We start from the raw sequence: 15,910 nt of genomic DNA on the forward strand, positions 1-15,910 counted from the left end.
CGCAGTATCATTGACTTCTTTTTTTAATTTGTATATAAAGTCTTAGCTGGCACAAACTGACAAGCATTTAATGGTCACATGATAAAACCACTATTTCCTACTAAAGGCAAATTCATAAAAGTGTGAATTGCACTGTAGAATTTTAATAGTATGAAAAACAGAAAGAATTCTATCCACAGTCCCACTGTAAGTAGGGCTGCAAACTTGAGAGTAGTTTTCTATAAGAGAATCTCTAGAAACAACTATATTTTGGTACAATATTAATTTTCAAGCATTCTATGACATAAAAATATTTACACACATGGAAATTGGAAAATCTATAGTTACCTACAAAAACAATGCTAGTCTGTACTAACAAAGCAAAAAATACATGTTTACTATGGTAGCTGCCATTATAAAGGCTTCTATTTAATACCTCTTTTCTATAATCGTCCCAATTCAGTTCTCTGCCCATCAGCTCAACAATTCTAGGCAGGGCTTCCTCTGCGGCCTGGACATTCAGGAAGGCCAGCCGAGTGCGCCGTGAAATAATATCCACCGCAGTGCAGGCGTACTCCTTAATCCCATATTTCACCTGTTTGAATGAAAGTAAAATGAATAGTTTAGACCTTTTATAAAACAGAGGAAATAAAGTTTCACTTAAAAAAATGAATGCTTAGGAAAAGTGACATTTTTCTTGATACTGTTTCTTGAGTAGGCATGAGACAAATAGTGACATCATATTAAGTTCTCCATCTGCCTGCCAACACAGGTTTGGAAAATGGGATAAATTGAACAAGAGTTAATACTTTCTTCCTGAATGGAACCTGGCAAACATGCTAAGTGTATCACTTCTCATTTACCATCCATATTAATTACCTACCTCTTTATTTATACATAATATGGATGCTAATTTGCATAGCTAAGTAGGCTCAGAGTTAGTGCTTCAAAGTTAGTTTCATCTCCAGACTGGTCAAAGTTTTCTGCCTCAGAATAACCAGGTCATAAGAATATTGAATCCAACCCACAAGCAAATGTTACTGAAAACCCAGAATTTAAGGCACAGTGAATCAGAAATAAATATAAAGTGTCCAGTTTCAGAAAATATGAAAGTATGATGAGAAAAGAAGCTTAAATTTTTGAGAAGTTAGTGTCAAATCAAGATATGTCATCACACAGCATATAAGCAATACTAACATGAAGAGCCTCAAGATCACAAAAGGGATAAAGCGTTGCCCTGTTAAAAAATGGGACAACACAGTAGAGAAGATGGATAACCCTATCTTCTATTATTATTATTATATCACTACCAACATCACATCCCAATTAAAATGAAAATGTGTAAAAGAAGGGATTTTTGCTAGGCAACATTTTATTCCAGGTTTTAGCTGACATAATATGCACTGAAACTTAGATATATGTGATTTTTAAAAAAGATGAGGAATGAACAGGTATCCCAACGGTGGAAGAAAATGGCTATGTGGCTCTTCACATACCTCTGCCTCGATGTATGGAAATTCTGACACAAGACGTACTCCAACAATGGGCCACCTCTTTCCCGTCACGCTTGCCATTTTGGCCACCTCAAAGGCCTTGTCACCGTAGGTGGCAGCCAGATGCTGTGCCACCTAGGAAACAAAATTGCATTAGGCAGAAACTGTAAATAGCAACAGCTTCTAGGTACAAATCCAAAAATCTATGTGCTTATCTTATCAGTTTTTTGGAGTGTGTAACTAATAGTTCTAGGAGAGGATTAGATTTGGATTTTCTGGGAGGAAACCACTTGCACACTGAATGCTTAGGCCAGCATTAACTCTACTGCACATGGACCACTGTCTCAGTGATGGATGCAGAGTCAGCTTCACTCTGCTCTCAACATCACTCCTGATGAACAGCTTCCCTTATGCTGGACAGAAAGAATTTGGGATGTGCAGTTTTTAGGGGTAAACCACACTCACTCCAGATTTGAACAGAGAAATTAAAATGTGCACTGCTTTTTAGGCAACGAAAGCAAAGCAAATCGTCTCTTTTTTTCTTAGTTCACTTCCACAATACGAGGACAGTCATAAACCTAGCAAAAGATAACTCTCAATCTGGGAGACCACAGGCTGTATATTCTACTACGAGGTAAGGCAGAAAACAAGAGGATGCTACAAGGCACACTCACCTCACTTTCAAGTCCATAATCCTGGACAAGCCTAATGTAGAGAGTAGGGCTCCAATCTTTACCCCCTTGCAGGAAAAGCCCAACTGTTCTACTTGGGCCTGCTTTCAAATTATGAGTCTTGACAGCAGCATCTATGGTATCTTCTGCCATAGATCGATAAGTTGTCCACTTGCCACCTACAAAAAGTTGATAAGTAAATCATTCATTATTGTTCTTATAATTTACCTCAACCTAATGATACAAGCAACCTTTTATTTACGAACAATATGCCAAAACAATGCATAAGACTTTGCTCAGAATCATACATGCATAAAAATCTCTGTTCATTCAACATTTAGAGAGCACCCATGTGACGGTTTAAGTCAAACTCCTGTTGACATGCACCCACACAAGGATGCAATAACCATACCTGCTATAGTGATGAGGCCACTCTCACTGACATCCACAACATGATTTCGGGAGATGGACTGAGTATCTGCAGACTTGGGATCTGTGACAAGGGGACGAATACCACTCCACGCAGCCAGGACATCCCCTCTTCTCACTGGAAGGATCAATGCCAAAGATTGAGAGAGTTACTCCACAAAACTGTGAAACAGTCACCAAGCAGAAAAGAGATCAGTAAAACCAACATATGATTATGCTTTATAAGGGGAGGAAAACACATGTAAATATGAGTAGATAATTACAAGAAAACTCAAAACCTGAATTCCAAAGACAATCTCCATTTTAAAAAAGCAAAGAACCTGAAAATCAGACACTGGGGTAAAAAAGGAAATAAAAGAAAAATGTTAGCAACCCTCAATCTTGTTTAGTTAAGAAGAAAAGCAAAACAAAACTAATAAAGCCATGGCAAGTTAAATTCCCTCCAATATTACATTCCGTTCTCTCAGTGAAGGCAAAGATCCTTTTTGGACAAACAAGGCTGGTATAGGATATTTTCTCCCCTCATCAATACCAACCTCTTACTGAGAATTTATAGTGAGTCTACCTTCTCAAAGCACTTGACATACACATTTCATTTCATAAAGCTGCATAACACTGGTTATTATTATTCGCACAGTTCAGAGAAGAAAGCAGATTGGGAATGTTTAACCAACTTGTCCAAAGCAAACATCTCATAAATAGCAAAGCTGTAGCGAAACTTAGTTCTTTCTGACTTCAGTCTGTATTTCTTACCCTAAATTGTACTGTCTCTCAATTGTAGGAATTGCTCACCCATTATTATTATCACTATCAGTATCACAAAAACAGGCATACTAGCTTCTTCCAGCAGGTACACAATACTTGTTTTACAGTACATGGAAATTATTTGAATATTCAAGATATCATGAAGTTTTCTTACTAACTCTGCCAAAATACAAGCTCTTCTTTAGTAAAAAAAAAAAATTGATGATGTTTACAATAGAATTAGATAGCTGTTGCCTAGCACGTATTACGTTCTAAAAAATGTCTGAGTAGTTATGGTTCTGGTCTACCGTCAGATCAAAGGGCAAAACCCAAGGGCAGAGATTTCAGAATCACTCTTCTTTACCCAGATCAGTATCAGGAACAGCTTAACCCTTTTCCTTTTCACTTTTCACCTAAGGGAGCTAACCCTGAATGGTAATCCTAACAAGGTAGACTATTGGGAGGTGAATGTTTACATGGCCCAGCTACTCTTACTTTGCTAAGCCAGTAAATTCATTCCTGGAGAATAGAGATGTGAAGTTTTGCTTACTCTGTCTTCACCATCTTACTTCCAGACTTTATCCATACTGATAAAAACTTGATTACATACAATCTTGAAGACACAATACCATGGGAAAATTGGATAGTCATGTGCAAAAGGATGAATATGGACCTTCACCTTACATGGTGTATACAGAGTTGAGTCAAAATGGATCAAAGATCTATATGTAAGAACTATAAATATAAAACCTTTAGAAGAAAATATATGGGGAAAGATTTCATGACATTGTACTTGGCAATGATTTCCTGCTAATGACACCAAATGTATAAGATCTACAACAAAAAATAAATAAAATGGACCACCCCAAAATTAAAGACTTATATACAGAAAGTGACATAGTCAACAGAATGAAAATGTAAACTACACAATGAGAGAAGATATTTGTAAATATATTCAGTGAGGAATTCACATATAGAATATTGAGAATTCCTGAAACTCAAAGAAAAAGACAAACCTGATTTAAAAATTAAATCAAAGATTTGTACAGATGATTCCTCCAATGAAAATATACCAATGGCCAATGAGCACATAAAAAGTTGCTCAATAGGCCCTCCCTGGTGGCGCAGCGGGTTAAAGCACAGCACAAAGAAGCCAAAGCCCTTCCGCATGAGTTCGATTCCCGCCTGCCCCAGAGGTGACCACATGGCGTGGTGGACCTCTCCTGACCTGCCCACTGCTCCCCTCAGCAGTGTACTTCGTTGATCTGCCTGTTCGGCTCCCCACTCTGTCTCTGGTGAATCCTCTCACCGTCCGCATCTCTGGCCTGTACCCCAGTTCTGTACAAATAAATAAATAAATCTCAAAAAAAAAAAAGTTGCTCAATATCACTAATTATTGGAGAAGTGAAAATGAAAAATAAAATGATAAAAATTGAAAAAATAAAAAAATATCAGATGGTTTCACTTATAGAAGGAATATAGGGAAATCAAATAAGATGTCATGGGAAAAACAGTAACAATACAAACACAGCACAACAAAACAAAAACAGACAATTATAAAACAGAGAACCTGCAGGGGAGGGGAAGGAAGAGGGATGGAAAGGAGGGAGTGAGACACACAGGGGACTGTAGTGATGGTGCACTGGTGAGTTGGGGGAGGAAATTCTGTGGGGACTACATGTGAGGGGGAAGAAAGCAAACATTGTTTAAAAATGAACAATGGTGTAAATACATATATAAATAAATTTAAAAATTAAAAAAAGAAAGAATGATGTTGTTGTTGTGACCGACCATATGGCAGTTCCTCAAACTATTAAATGCAGAATTACCATATCATATACTCTACTTCTGGGTAAATACACAAGAGAACTGAAAGCAGGACAAATCTGTACACCCCCAACCTTGTGTTGATGGTAACATCATTTGTAATAGACAAAAGGGAGAAGCAAACCAAGCATCCACCAACAGATAAATTAAAAAAAAAAAAAGTGTGTATACATACAATGGAATAATATTCAGCCTTTAAAAATCAAGAAATTCTGATAAATGCTATAACATGGATAAAGTTCTAAGATACTATGTCAATAGAGATTATAAAATAGTCCTCAAAGAATAAATACGGTATGACTCCACTTATATAAATTACATAGCAAAGTGAATTAGTTTTTAGTTTTTTTCAGTCAATTCAAAGACAGAAAATAGAATGGTGGTTTCCAGGGTCTATGGGGAGAGGAGAAAATAAGGAATTTGCATTTAAGTGGTACAGAATTTAAGTTGAGAAAGATGAAAAAATTCCAGAAATGGATGGTAGTAATAATTGCACAAAAACTGTACACTTTAAAAAATGTAAATAACATGTTATATTTAATTTTTAAAAATTAAGACAAAGGAAAACTTGACAACATTCAAATCTCAAAGTATGAGAAGGTTAGGAAATATTTTACTGTAAACTATAATCCCAAGATCTCTACCACCCTTTGCCCTACTAACATAGCTCATATCCACAGGGCACAGTCTGTGGGCAGTCTAAATTTCAAATCCCACTCATCCTTTGGTGTGTGCCCCTATACAGGGAACATTCTAAATATTTACACACTAGTCCAGGTTAGAATTCCAGTATAGACAGACAGACAGAAGATAAATAGCAAACAGACTCAGTGTAGAGAAGAGTCGCAAAGACTCTTTGGAATGATGAGAGTGTCTTAAAAATAGAGGAGAAGGGCATCTAACCAACACAGGGAAAACACCCTAAAAATAACTTACACTGAAAACTGATAATCCCTCCATCTTTGAAAAATAGATTTCTGATAGAGATAAATTCAACTAACAAATCTGGTATATTTTTCTGTAGTTCCTTAAGTGCCACACATTTAAGAGGACTGTAATGTTAAAGAAGTACTCACACATGATTTCAGGGATCTTTAATCAAACCCATATTCAAACACTGTAACAGAAGAAGAAACATAACAAACTGGTCAGGAAAGCCTGTGGCTCCCAGCCTGGGTAACTAGAGACCAACGGGAGTCTCCATGCTGAAATTCCACTCCTCCTTCTGCCCCTCTGGTGCCGCGTGCCTTCTCTTAAACAGGTTTAACCTTGATGGCGTTCATGGAATCCCTAATTCTTGCTTCACTCAATTCCACAAAAGTCCTGTAAACCTCAACACAAACTGTATAACGTTTGAATTTTTATAAAAAGCTTAACTAGGAAATGACCACTATTTTCCATTAAAGTCAAAATAAAATCGCCCTCAGAGTCAAAAATAAAACTCAGTCAACCACTTAGAACGTCACTGTGGTCACCACAAAGACTGCAGAGTGTGCTTGTGAAATTCCACAGGTAGCCACACTGATCAGGAATTTGGTTTCAACTATTAAAGCCTCTGACTGCTTTTAAAATTATTTGATGGAAAATTAAGACTTTTTGAGAGTAAAAAGTACTTTTTACTCCGTAAAAGTATTTTTCAGAATATTTGAAGCATAAGAAATCATCTTTGTGGCAAATGCTTTTGCCATTTCTGGTATAACACACAGAAAATTACATCTATGGAACTGTGTTGTCTAAACCAAAGACTGATCTGAAATATAAGCTTTACATCCATAGATGAACATTAAATAAAAAACATTATGTATACTGATAACATTGTTAATCCTTATTAGAAATTTAACTTATTTTTTCTTAATATCTTAGCATTCTATTTTTTTTTAGCCAGAAAATTAGATCAGTTGAAGATTGAAGTTAAACTTTAAAAAAAATGTTTAAGCATAATCAACTGTAAATCAGATTTAAAATAAGAATCTATCTTTATAGTTTTTAGGACATATATTATCAGAGCAGAGGGTTATCTATCAATTTGTCTCACCATTGTCATTTAATGATCTGTATAGATTATTCCAAATGCTTTTTTTTTTTTTTTGCTAAAGAATAAAGAATTTCGGGCCCTCCCTGGTGGCGCAGCGGGTTAAAGCACAGCACGAAGAAGCTAAAGCCACTTCAGCATGAGTTCAATCCCTGCCCACCCCGAAGGAGATCCACATGGCACGGCAGACCTCTCCTGACCTGCCATGTGGGACCGCTGCTCCCCTCAGCAGTATACTTGGTAGATCTGTCTGTTCTGCTCCCTACTCTGTCTCTGGTGGATCCTCTCACAGCCCTTGCACCTCTGGCCTGTTCTGTATGCATAAATAAATAAATCTTTAAAAAAAAAATAAAAAGTAAAGAATTTGAAAGTGCCCACTGCCCTTAGGGATAAACTAGGTCTGTGGAGCACAGTATAACTAAATGAACGCATGAAACATAACTTCTAAACTACTACATAAAAGACAGCAACTAAATGATGAATGAAATTTCTCTCCTTATCACCTGTCCACTTGCAGTATAAACCTGGTATTCAGCTAAACCCTAATTAAAGTACTCTGAAGAAAGAGATTCAAAAGTGAGTAGAGTATTCATAGGTAGAGAGAGATATTAGAGAAGCATTAAGGAATCTTTTAATTCTGCTTGGACATGGTACCGTGGGGGAAAGATCCTTGGATAAAGCTAATGTTAAGGTAGTTGAGTGAAGAACAGCAAGGGCCTTACACCTTAGATATGGGTGAACCACTAAGTTAATCACTTCTTGAGCCATCTCATATCTGGGGTTCTCCTTTTACAAGGTAACATATATATATCCTTATTTTACATACCAAAAAATGCAAATTCAATGAGTGTTAAGTATTTTATATATACCTGCAGATTTGATAGAATAACACTGTTCCCTGGACTTATCTATAGTGATGGAAATGTTCTATATCTACATTGTCCAACTCACTACCCATGAGCTACCTGTAGCTATTAACCACTTGAAACGTGGATCATGTAAGGAAGTGCATTTCAAATTTAATTTTAACTAGTTTAAATTTAAACAGCCTCATGATATGCACAAGCATAGGCTGTAAATTTGCACAAGGCAGCTCTAGCATAAAAGCCACTGAGGAGACCTTAGTCTAGTCCTGGTAGATCAGCAAACTGTTAGTTTGACTACGGCCGCCTTCCCCCATATCTCTAATGGAGCATTCTTTCAGTGGAATTTGACTATACTTCCTTTGCTTAAAAGAATTCAATTTGTTACAATAATAAGCTTCCTTCACAAATACTTCACTGTCATAACTTGTTCATTCTTTGTCATTTCAATGTATCCTCCTCTTTTACTAAGTTCATGAGCTCAAAGAAATGAAAAATATTTTTAACTGAATTAAGTACTCCCACCCTCAAGGTTTTAAGCAGAGATCTGTTCTATCATTCAGAAAGTAGCCAAGAGTAAACATCACTTACTTCTTCAATTGTCCATGAAAAAAATATATATATACAACTCAACCCAAACTTTCATGTTTTGGAGCTCAAAAGTCATCTTGATTTTTCTGGTTCTCACACTTCCAGGATAGCTAAACAAGATGTCATTACTGTTTCACCTTTCTCACCATGTTAAAAGTCATCAGCAAAGTCAATTCTAATATTTCTCAACACCCCAAATAGTGAATCAAGTAGAGGATCACATATAAAAATTAAATTAACTATTAAAGCATTCTTTGAACTTTTTATGTCTAACAATAAGAGCTGACATTAAAAAATCAAAATCAAGAATACTTGGGTCTCTGAGCCAATAGGTGAGGCTTTACATAAGGTTTCCAATGACTATATAGCTAAACAATTGGATATTCCCTTTCAAAATAAATGAACACTTTAAATAAAACAAGATGACAGAAAACAACATTACTATTAAGGTTGAGAAAAATCCTCATTAAGCACCACTTATTAGAGTGGCTCACCCAGATGGTACTCAGTTGATTTTTTAAGCACCAATTGCCCAGATGTTAAAAAACCCAAGATTACCTCCAGATTCTATAAAAATACTTGGCATTATTTTCAAAAGGGTAGTGAGAAAACAAAATAGTCCTGCCATTATGGTTAAGAATTATTTTTATTACATCCCCTAAGAATAACACATTCAGGCTTTAGTATATGTAACATATAAAGAGTAAGCTATAAATAGTAAAAATGATCATTTTTCACAGCCTAAGTGTTATATAATTGTTCCAGATTACAATTCATATTTTTATTCTTAAAAACTTGGCAAGACAAGTGTTTGTTTTAAAAATTAATAGAAAATGAAGCTCACAGGAAGTGACAATTAAAAGCTAAATGTTGTGGTTTTGTCTCCCACCAGTTATTTAGGCATACGTTTTGGGGTGTTCTTTCTCATGTTTGCCACTTTCAAAAAAAATCAATAAAAAGCATGTGAAAATATCTAAATGAACACAGGGGAAATAGTGTCAGAAATCAATACGTCTCTACCAGCATGTTTAACCTGCTGAAATGAAGTGTTAATCACAGAAATAAGATACCATATTACATTTATAAACTAATGAAACTAGAAAAAGCAAAGCGTGTGACACTATAATTAAACAGCTGGAAGACATCCAAGCCTGTGTAAATTGATAACCCTGGTACAATCTCTGGCAGTGAAAAGGCAGGTCTGCAGTGAGTTGATATGGCCAGCTCAGTTGTTAATTGAATAACAGGCAATCTATAAACACTACTAATTGCATATGTGAAAACCTGTGTACAACTACAGAAGCTGCCTAGAGAATCACTCCAGAAAAACTACATGGATAAAGCACTCAGCAGATCTTCTGCCTCTCTCAATCCAGTTAAGTCATAGCTTAGTTTCGCCACTGCATCCTTCTGATTAACCTCGACACAGCAGACTTAATGATACATTTTTCCAAAGACCATTTTTCTTCCTCACTCAACACACACCACACAACTATCAATTACCCATTTCAGAAAAGAACAAACAAGTAATCTAGAAAATTCAGCCTGTGAATGGAAAGCTTTCTAAATTGTAAAAGAAGGCACGGTCTCATTCCCAACAGGCAAAATGCTTTTCAGAATTGTTCTGACGCATTTTGCAGAAGTGTGGCAGCTGCTGTGAACAGCATGAAGTGTTAAGATTTGACACTTTTTTTTTTTTTCTGAAGGATATAGCCATTTGGGGAGGCTCAGAAACTGTTGTCAAATTTTTCCTTATTCATCCATTCTTTTAAAATGATTATTCCAGTCCTGGTAAATACAAAGCACTTTAAAGATATTGCTCTAGGACCTAAACAAAATTTTTATTTTTAAAATCTGTAGCAGAGATAGATTGGCCCAAGGGATCAGTTATATGATATGAAAACTCCTCTAGTTGTACACTCAACCCAAATAAGGACAGTGAAGAACAAAGGTCACTATCATTCTAAAGGTGTCTAGGAGTTTCCATGAAATGAATTGGGATACTTAATCCTATCCTTTGTGGATGTAATGTCACATCACGAAACCCAGAATCACTAGCCAGAGCACTGAGTGGTATTCAGAATAATAAATATTAGTGCCAGACTGACTTGTACTGATATCATGCTCCAACACAAATGCGCTATGGATAAGAAACTTGGTTATGGGGCTCAGTTTCTTTATCTACCTAGTGGAATTACAGACTATATCTCACAAGGGTGGTACAGGAATCAAATAATATAAGAAACATGCAGAGTATCAAGCATAAAACCAGTAAGGATAGAATTTTTTCAAAATAAAATATGTACTACCCATGACAGACAAGTGGAAAGACTAAAATATGTTCAGCAACAGCATGCAGTCAAATAGCTGAATGGTGCTGGAAGCTGAGTTTTTCTCCCACTTCATCTGCATAGGATGAAAATACCAGGTTTTACCAAAATTCCATTGAAAAAGCATGGATTTGAAAGTCTTTAAGGTTAGAGACATATTTCAGCTAACACTCTACCAAGACTGTGGGTAATTTCTGAAAGAGGAAGTCTTCAATCCATTAGAAATAAAAATGAAAAAGAATCATTGTAAATAAACTGTTTTTAACAAACAGGTAAAAAAGGTATGACAAATGGGGTACACAGAGAAATAAGATGAAATGTACAAAAGAGGTATCATTTATGCTTTCAATCCAGATATTTGCTACCTGAAGAACTACCTGGGCATGTCAAGATGTCCCCAGACCACAAGAGAAAAGCCTGATTTTCAGCATTTACAGTTATTTCAACTACTTTTACAAAAAAGTATAGAAATTGTTTCTTCCAACACTCCCCTGAGCCATGTTAACTTAAAGCCTTGATGGACCAGGATCCAAGCAGGACTTTCCATCCACTAAAAGGCAGAATGAAGGTGAGGAGTACAGGATCTAGTTGCTGTTATAACTCAAAGTTCATTTTATGGTGGTGGAAATCCCACTTCCGATGTGGGCACGACGGCCTGTTGGAACCTATACCTGTTTCCCGCACATCCCGCCTCTCAGCACATGCAAGCAGTTAAGATTTCTCATCGTTACTGCATTTGAACTTTAAGAATATGGAAACTGTCAACATACAGCTCTCTGCTCTTGCATTAATTTTATCTTTTGCTCCAACAATCAAAATTTTATGTTCTGAAAGCCCAGAAACATTTTTAACAAATATTATACCCAGGTACATGTGAAATGACGCAAGATTCATTAACAATAATCAATACATTAAAACATAAACAGACTCAGATCACGCACATCCTAGATTGCAGGGGGTGGGGGAGGGAATACAAAGCTAACATTGCAGTGTACTCTGAATATCTAAATATGGATAAGGCATGACTATTTCCTAAATAATTGTATATGCATGTGTATAAGAATAAATGTCAGTCACCTAGATTTCAGTTATATGCATTAAATACATTACAACTATTATAGACAGCCAAAGGAACTATACTCAAAATGAAATTACATCCTTTAAAGTAGAAGAAATTAAAAGTAATATAACTTGAAGCAAACAGTACAAACAGGGGCGTCACCTAAACCATGCTTCAAAACTCATTTATTTGTAAATATGTGATCACTCAATGAAAAAAGTCCTTTAGGAAATAAGAAGTCATAGGTGCTAGTGAGTCAAATCAAGACAAAAATGAAGTCTTTGTGTGCTCTCCGCTGAAGCTAGTATTAAGGAAAGTCCCGAGACAAATAATGATGACTATTTTTCAAAAACCATTTATGTGATTACAGGAAGATTTTCAAATTGCCAGCATCAATAGCCCTGAAAGCACCGATTACTAATTTATTTTAATTCAAAACAACCACAAATGGCATTATATCAGAAAAATAGTAAGTTCTGAAGCCAAATAAAGAATCCTCAAGGAGCAAGAGTGACAATAAACCTCTAAATACCTATACTAAAAAGTATATATATTAGACTAACATTTTATGAGAGAACAAAGAATTGGTGTTTCCTAAAGAGAAAATAGCATTTTGCCAAGATGAGAAGTTGGGAGGTTGGGGGAGGCATGCCAGAGGAAGCTTCAATCCAAATAAGGAGTAGAGGTTTAAAAGTACATGACCTAATTTGGAAATGATGAGAAACAAAATGATTATTAGACCACTGAATATACAGAGGTTGAGCAATGGAATATAAACCTGTAAAGAGTTGGGATAGGCTTTAGGTTCCATGAGAGATAGTTTAGACTTTTTCTTAAAGTCAATGAAGAGACATCCAAGGGATATATTTGTTCAGGGAAGTGATGAACCCAACTGTGTTTCAGAGTTCTGATGGAGGGAACAAGGTGGGTGGGAGTAGAGACCAGACACATAATGAAGCCAGTTATTGGGGGGGAGGAGCAATAAAACTAAGTGAAAAGTGACACCAATAGAAGGTAGAGCAATAAAGCTGGAGGATTTACATGATACTAGAGGGTGATCACAGATAGAAACTTGACCTGGATTTGATAGGAGAGAGTTCAACCAAAGAAGCATGCCTTTTCTAGCTTGGGAAACTAAATATAAAGTGAGGCTACTAACCAAGAAAGGAAATACAGATGGGTAATGTTGAGGACTTCTGAAACCAGTCAGGATTAAAAAATCATTTATATGTTCATTGGAGAAAATACTAAGATATCTAAATTATAAGGAAGTTATGCCCAGGCATGCTAGGAAAATAGAAAAGTTTTGTTGTTTCAATTAAAGCAAACATGTTTATCCTTTTTAACTAAATCCACTGTCAACATTCTTTCTACACAGTAGAAACTCCAGCACAAAGTTTCTTAGAATGAATATCTCTATCGTCTTACTTCTCTGATTAATAATTTCCTGTGACTATCCTGCATAGGTAAATCAGACCTTCCCAGGCTCCAGAAATTAGGGAATCATGCAAATATTTTATATTCTTATTGAAAAGCACTATTGTTTAGAATTCATGTATTAAAAGCTGAAATACTACCATTAGAAATTATCAGAAAATGGGACCCTCCCTGGTGGCACAACAGGTTAGAATGCAGCACTGCAAGCTAGACACAACTACTTCAGTGTGAGTTAGATCTCCAGCGTTGGAGGTGATCCACATGGCGTGGCAGACCTCTCCTGTCTCGCCTGCTGCTCCCCTCAGCAGTGTACTTCATAGATCTGCCTGTTCTGCTCCCAACTCTGTTTCTGGTGAATCCTCTCACTGTCCCTCCTCCTCTGGCCTATACCCCAATTCTATATGCATAAATAAAAAAATAGATCTTAAAAAAAAAATCAGAAAATAACTGCTTGAGTTTCATGTGAATGTAAAACATAGGGGAGGAATATATTCAAGTTCTTCCCATTGTGTTCTAACTTGGCACACAGAGTTGGAGCAGGCCAGCCTAAGAATGGTTCAGACTGGAGATATGGCAATTTTTCAAGGGAAAGTGGATTGATTTAGTGTATATAAAAGAGGCAGAACAAACTTAAAGGAATGCATACATTACCTTCAACATCACAACTCAAGTAGTTACGGACTTCATTCAAAATAAAGTTGATATCTTCTTCTGAAGGAATAGGATGGTGTGTAATATCAGTTGGAGTGTCAGTAGTGCCAGCTATGGTCATCTTTTGCCAGGGTAAGAAGAAAATAACTCTCCCATCACTAGTTGCTGGGTCAAGAAGTCCCATACTCTCTGGACTGAGGTAAAAAGAATGGTCACATAGTTCTGAAATTAGCAGAAGTTTAATCTTCACCTACATTCTAGAAGTGATTTTATTCACTTAATCTCATGTAAACAAAACAAAAAACACTTAATCTATTAATTTTACTGGCACTACCTTACTCTAGAAATTCCTAAAAGAAAAAATAAAGTAACAAAAAGGAAGGGAGGAAGTGTGATCATAATAATATTCCAGAGAAGAACCAGCCCTCCCCTTCTCAACAACTGAAAGTCAATTACTAAAGTGAGCTTCACCTTCTAGTTGTTTTGGCTTTTATATTCCTTGGGCCATTCACATCAGATAATGTCAGCAGAATAAATGTCTATAATTTCTTTGATGATGTCAATTAAAGGATAGCTCTTCAACCTTTTTCAAATCTATGACAAATATGTTCCTGAGACATTTGACATTTGGCACGTCTTCAGAGCAGGTTTCAGAAGTACATGAGAAAAATATAGGGCCTAACTTTCTAAAAAATAAAATGTAATCAAAAAGGTCTTTACTCTTTTGTGGGCTAGATGAACTTGTACTCTTCACCAAATATAAGATTTCTTGCTTTATTTCAGTTTTACAGCAATCTCAAGAAATGTTTCCATGAGCAAAGGTCTCAATTTTCTACTACTACCTAAATAACAAAGTACTAAGTAAGGTCAAAAGGGAAAGGAATATCTTAGCAAGGAAATCTTTAAATAGAAGATGCTAGTGCATTATGCTTTTAAATCAAGGTTCGAGGGTACCTCTTCTGACAGATTATACAAAATCTTCCAAACTGTTAATCGAGAACATTCACTCACATTCATTTAACATTAAAAAACATATAAAACACACTTGAAAGAATAGGCAAATGTAAGTAAACACTTAAAAATCCAAGACACTACTGTTTTAATACACTAAAAAGTGTTGTATTCATTAATCACTCAAAGAAAATTGGTGAAGTTGCTAATGGAATAGGAGAAATCTGAGAGTACCAGAATACAAATCTTTAGAAAGCTGCTTACTTTGACTGAATTATCATAGCAAATCAGGGCTACAATATTATCTGTAAATATATTCAGTGTCTACTAATGCAATTCCTTAAATAGGGAACACAATCCTATTTAGTTTAAGTAAATTTCAAGAAATCTCTCATACCCATAAATTTAAAAGGACACATAGTCAACACTTTATGTTTACCATTTCCTAAGAAAAAAAAAATTTAATTCAGATTGATTCCAAAGTGTAGAGATGGGAGAACTAAATATTTTTGTGAAAAAGAAACCTATAGTCCACTTAGCCAATATGTCTTCTTTTTTTAAGTAATGAGAATTATTGTCTCTCTGCAAAGGCCCATCAGCCTTTGAATTGCTTGCCATTTCTACACAGACTTTGTGGGAAAAAAATCACTGTCTACAGACTAGTTGAGAGGCACACGTGGGAGAGGGGCATGTAAAAAGTCTTAAATAAGAATGCCAATCATTCAAACCACCAGCTAAGATAACATTTTCATTCAGTTACTAGAGGAAGTAATTTTGTATTCCTATATATTGAAAACTAGAAGTATCGATAATTTTTAGTCTCTTTATGACAACATATTTTTCTTTGTGTTT

At 35.8% G+C, this 15,910-nt stretch overlaps 1 protein-coding gene across 1 annotated transcript in view; it reads right to left on the reverse strand.

Annotated features, from left to right (window-relative positions):
- GPD2 (glycerol-3-phosphate dehydrogenase 2 (mitochondrial)) overlaps positions 1–15,910 on the reverse strand; it is a 144,382-nt gene that overhangs the window by 14,566 nt on the left and 113,906 nt on the right. Inside the window, exons 9-13 of the mRNA XM_004674642.2 lie at positions 14,108–14,301; positions 2,556–2,690; positions 2,147–2,322; positions 1,476–1,607; positions 416–574 (exon numbers count right to left, since the gene is read on the reverse strand). Of these exons, the coding sequence (XP_004674699.1) occupies positions 416–574; positions 1,476–1,607; positions 2,147–2,322; positions 2,556–2,690; positions 14,108–14,301 (796 nt within the window). The remainder of the gene's footprint in view (positions 1–415; positions 575–1,475; positions 1,608–2,146; positions 2,323–2,555; positions 2,691–14,107; positions 14,302–15,910) is intronic.

The sequence above is a fragment of the Condylura cristata genome, unplaced genomic scaffold (assembly GCF_000260355.1).
Source record: "Condylura cristata isolate star-nosed mole 26May11 unplaced genomic scaffold, ConCri1.0 scaffold00002, whole genome shotgun sequence".
In the NCBI taxonomy this organism is placed as follows: domain Eukaryota; kingdom Metazoa; phylum Chordata; class Mammalia; order Eulipotyphla; family Talpidae; genus Condylura; species Condylura cristata.